This window comes from Strongyloides ratti (genome assembly GCF_001040885.1).
Source record: "Strongyloides ratti genome assembly S_ratti_ED321, chromosome : 2".
In the NCBI taxonomy this organism is placed as follows: domain Eukaryota; kingdom Metazoa; phylum Nematoda; class Chromadorea; order Rhabditida; family Strongyloididae; genus Strongyloides; species Strongyloides ratti.
This window is the reverse complement of record NC_037308.1, coordinates 9,397,543-9,401,446: the sequence shown is the minus strand read 5'-3', so window position 1 is coordinate 9,401,446 and position 3,904 is coordinate 9,397,543. Positions and strand designations below refer to the sequence as shown.

Genomic DNA, 3,904 nt, shown 5'->3' with positions numbered 1-3,904 from the left:
TATTGAAATAAAAATAATTTATTATGATAGGAATTTATATGCTATTCACAATCATTAAATAATCAATTTGACAAGGAAAACTTTATCAACCTTCAAAAAAAAAAAATAAAAATAAAATAAAATCAAGTTAAAGATATAAATAAATTTGTTAAAAATTTAATAATAATAAATCAAAAAGTCTTTATGCAATAGTATATAAATTATTTATACCTCGAATAATTTCAATTTTAAACGCATCAATATACCTAATAATTTGCGCAAGATGATGGGTACCTGAAATAGATGATTCTTAGCATCTTAAGTTAACTCACTTTTATAATTTCAGTTGAAAAATAGAATAGATAATTCTATATAATGTATATTTATACAAACGATAGTCAAAATATTTTTAGGTATTTAAATGATAAATAAATTTTTAGTTACTTTGTAAGCTTATCATATTGCTACTTTTGTATATAAAATATAACAAATGTCAAGATAGATTCTTTTTGATGTATTCCTTAAATGTGATAGAAATGTTTATTTATTAACCCTGTTGTTTAAACTTAATAATAACAATAAATACTATAAATGAAATTATAAATACTATGATATTGATAGATATTTCAATTATATTGAACATTTACTAATATGGTAAAAGATTAAAAAGTTGATGAATAATTAAATATTATCTTGTAGAATGAGGTTAATCTGGAAGATCAATAATTGAGGTTGAATAAACTATAAAAATTGTAAAATCATCAACAAAATTTTGGTAACAAAAGGTAAAACAAAGTTATACTCTGGTAGAAAGAAATTGTACAAATATATTTGTATCAATAATAGTAACAATATAATTAAACTAATCTTTTTAATTATACAATTAAATTTATTAGTAAAATTTGATAATACATTGAAAAGATAAAATAACTATAAAATTAGAAATTAAATTATTTCCAAAAAAAAAACATAAAAAAAACGTTTGTTAAAATGTTAAAGTAAATTAAAAAAATTTAATTTTTAAGTAATAAACATACATTTAAATATAAGTTACGACCTAGAGATTTCGATCGTTTATTCCAATAGTCATAAATATTGTCACTTAAGTTTCCGTTGTCAATATAAAATCCCGGACACTCAGAAGGTGGTCGAACTGGTAAAATAAAATGGACCCGCTTGTTCATCTATAAAAAATATATATTAAAAAAAATGTTATAATAAATGATATATAAAGTTTTATAAACCTCTTTTATCTTAATTATACATAATCGCCTTCTTATTACATATCTAAATATATTTTCACACTTTTTTTTTTCTGGCCAATGACAAAAAATTTTAAATAATTTTATTGTAAATTATAAACCAAATACAGTAATTAAATATATAAAGAAATAATGATAAAAATATATATATGTATATGATATATATATTAAAATAAGAAAATATTTAGTTAAATTAAATAATTGTCAATGTTATATAATTTATTACCTTGATGTTAAGAAAATTCCTTAATTATTTTTTATATTTATAAAAAATAATCATACATTTTTAGGTTATATGGACGATACTGGATTATAGTTAATGATAATATTATTATAATATAAAAACTAGAGAAATGAAAAATTTATTTTAGTATGCGCGTCAAATAAGACATTATTTCTTTAAAATAATATAATTTTATGCTGTATAGGGAAACATGATTTTGCTTAATATTTATATAATAAATAATATTAATTATATTAGTATAACAGTACTTTATTTAATATTATTCCATTTATTTAAAAATTTTATTTTACTTTCTTATATAATGATAGTAAAAATACATTTTAAAAAAATCATAAAACGATATATTTTTGAATCATTCACTTAGTCACTAACTGCTTTGTAAATAATAAAAACTTTTACATATTTGGAATTAAAGGGAAAAAGAAAAGGTACTTTTGAAATTGATATTCATATGAAAAGAAAGTTAACTGTGGTTTGTATATGATAAAAAAGGTATTTTAAATTGAAAAGCTTTTTTGAATATTGAATAATTTAATCAGTAGACAAAGAAAAGATTAGCTGTTGACTTGCTATTTTTAAAAAGATATATTTTTTTTTCCTCATCAAGTTATCTTTCTGATATATGCATTTGGATATGAAAAAATATGTTAGTTAGTGTGAATCATATGGCAATTTTTATTTGTTTAAAACTAAGTATTAAAATTGAATGTATAGTATTTTTTTTTTATCTCTTTTTTTTTCTAGTTATGATCCATATTTACTAATTTTTATTGCACATACATAGATATATCTAATGTGTATTATTGAAAACTATGTGTATATGAAAAAAAAAATTTATAATATGATAAAAATAATTATAATAATAAAACAATTGAAAATGGTTATCTAGAAAATAATACCACATGATTTCGGGCACCTGATTCACCTGACTGATTATTTTTTCTACTATATTTATAATATTCTTTTTAATATAATTTCTTTGTTGTGAGCTTTCCAGTAATATTTTATGTTTTGTACTTTTTTGTCGTATGTCTTACAACGAATATGTATACACTTTATTCATACAATTTTTGATGATTATTATTCGCATAGAGATTACTTTGTCATTTGTAAATCACTAAGTTCTAATTTTCATAATGCTTTTAACTGAGAATATTCTTGAACACATTGGAGATGGATCTCGTGAGGATATTCTTAAATCAAAAGAAGGTAAGTTTTTTTTTTTTTATAAAATAAAAGAATAACATATTAAATATTTTTATTAGAGTTTAAAAGAGAAGAGGAAGAGATTCTTATTGAAGTTGCAAATGAGTTAGCTGATAAAGGAAGAACAGACGATCTTCGTCTTATGATAAAAAAAGTTCGTCCATTTCTCGTGTCTCTGGGAAAAGCTAAAGCAGCTATGATCGTTCGTAAACTTGTTGATATGTGTCTTATGATTGAAGGACAAGATGGCGATATAAAGATTGATCTTTGTAAAGAATGCATTCAATGGGCTAATGAACAAAATAGGACATTTTTGAGACAGTCTCTTCAGGCAAGACTTGTAAAATTATACAATGATCTTGGAAAATATGATGAAGCTTTAAAATTATCTAACACATTAGTAAAAGAATTAAAGAAGATGGATGACAAAGATTTAATTGTAGAGGTACAACTTGAAGAAGCTAAAGCTTGTTATTCATTGTCAAACTTTTCCAAATCAAGAGCTGCTCTTACTTCAGCTAGAACAACAGCAAATGCCATTTATATCGTTCCAAGGATGCAAGCATCCCTTGATATGATGTCTGGTATTCTCCATGCAGCAGACGAAAAAGATTTTAAAACAGGATTTTCTTATTTCTATGAGGCTTTCGAAGGCTTTGATTCTATTGATGACAAATCTGAAGCTTTAAAAGCATTGAAATATATGCTTCTTTGCAAGGTCATGTTAGATTCACCAGACGATGTTAAATCTTTATTATCACAAAAGTTGGCTCTTAAATATTCTGGAAGAGATCTTGATGCTATGAGAGCAGTTGCAAATGCAGCTAAAAAACGCTCCTTACGCGATTTTAACGATGCTTTCATGAGTTACAAGGATGAATTACAAACAGACTTGGTCGTAAGAAAGCACTTTAATGTTCTTTCTGATGCAATGCTCGAGAAAGATTTGTGCCGAATAATTGAACCTTACGATCGCTTGGAAATTGAATATATTGCTAGAAAAATAAATTTACCCACAGATATGGTAGAAAAAAAATTGGCACAAATGATTTTGGACAACAAGATTAGTGGTAGTCTAAATCAAGCTTGCGGAATTTTAACTATCCATGGAGAGGAAAAGGTAAACTCGTCATACCAAACAGCTATTGAGACGATAAATGCACTTGGAGAAGTCGTAGACGTCTTGTATGAACGTGCCAAGAAAATCCGTTAA

At 24.0% G+C, this 3,904-nt stretch overlaps 1 protein-coding gene across 1 annotated transcript; it reads left to right on the top strand.

Annotated features, from left to right (window-relative positions):
• Positions 1-2,621: 2,621 nt before the first annotated feature.
• On the top strand, positions 2,622-3,904 carry SRAE_2000298700 (26S proteasome non-ATPase regulatory subunit 11; the record flags this gene model as incomplete). The annotated part of the gene is made up of 2 exons (XM_024654126.1): positions 2,622-2,694; positions 2,751-3,904. The coding sequence occupies 2 exons, from the start codon at positions 2,622-2,624 to the stop codon at positions 3,902-3,904; spliced, it is 1,227 nt and encodes a 408-aa protein (XP_024507529.1).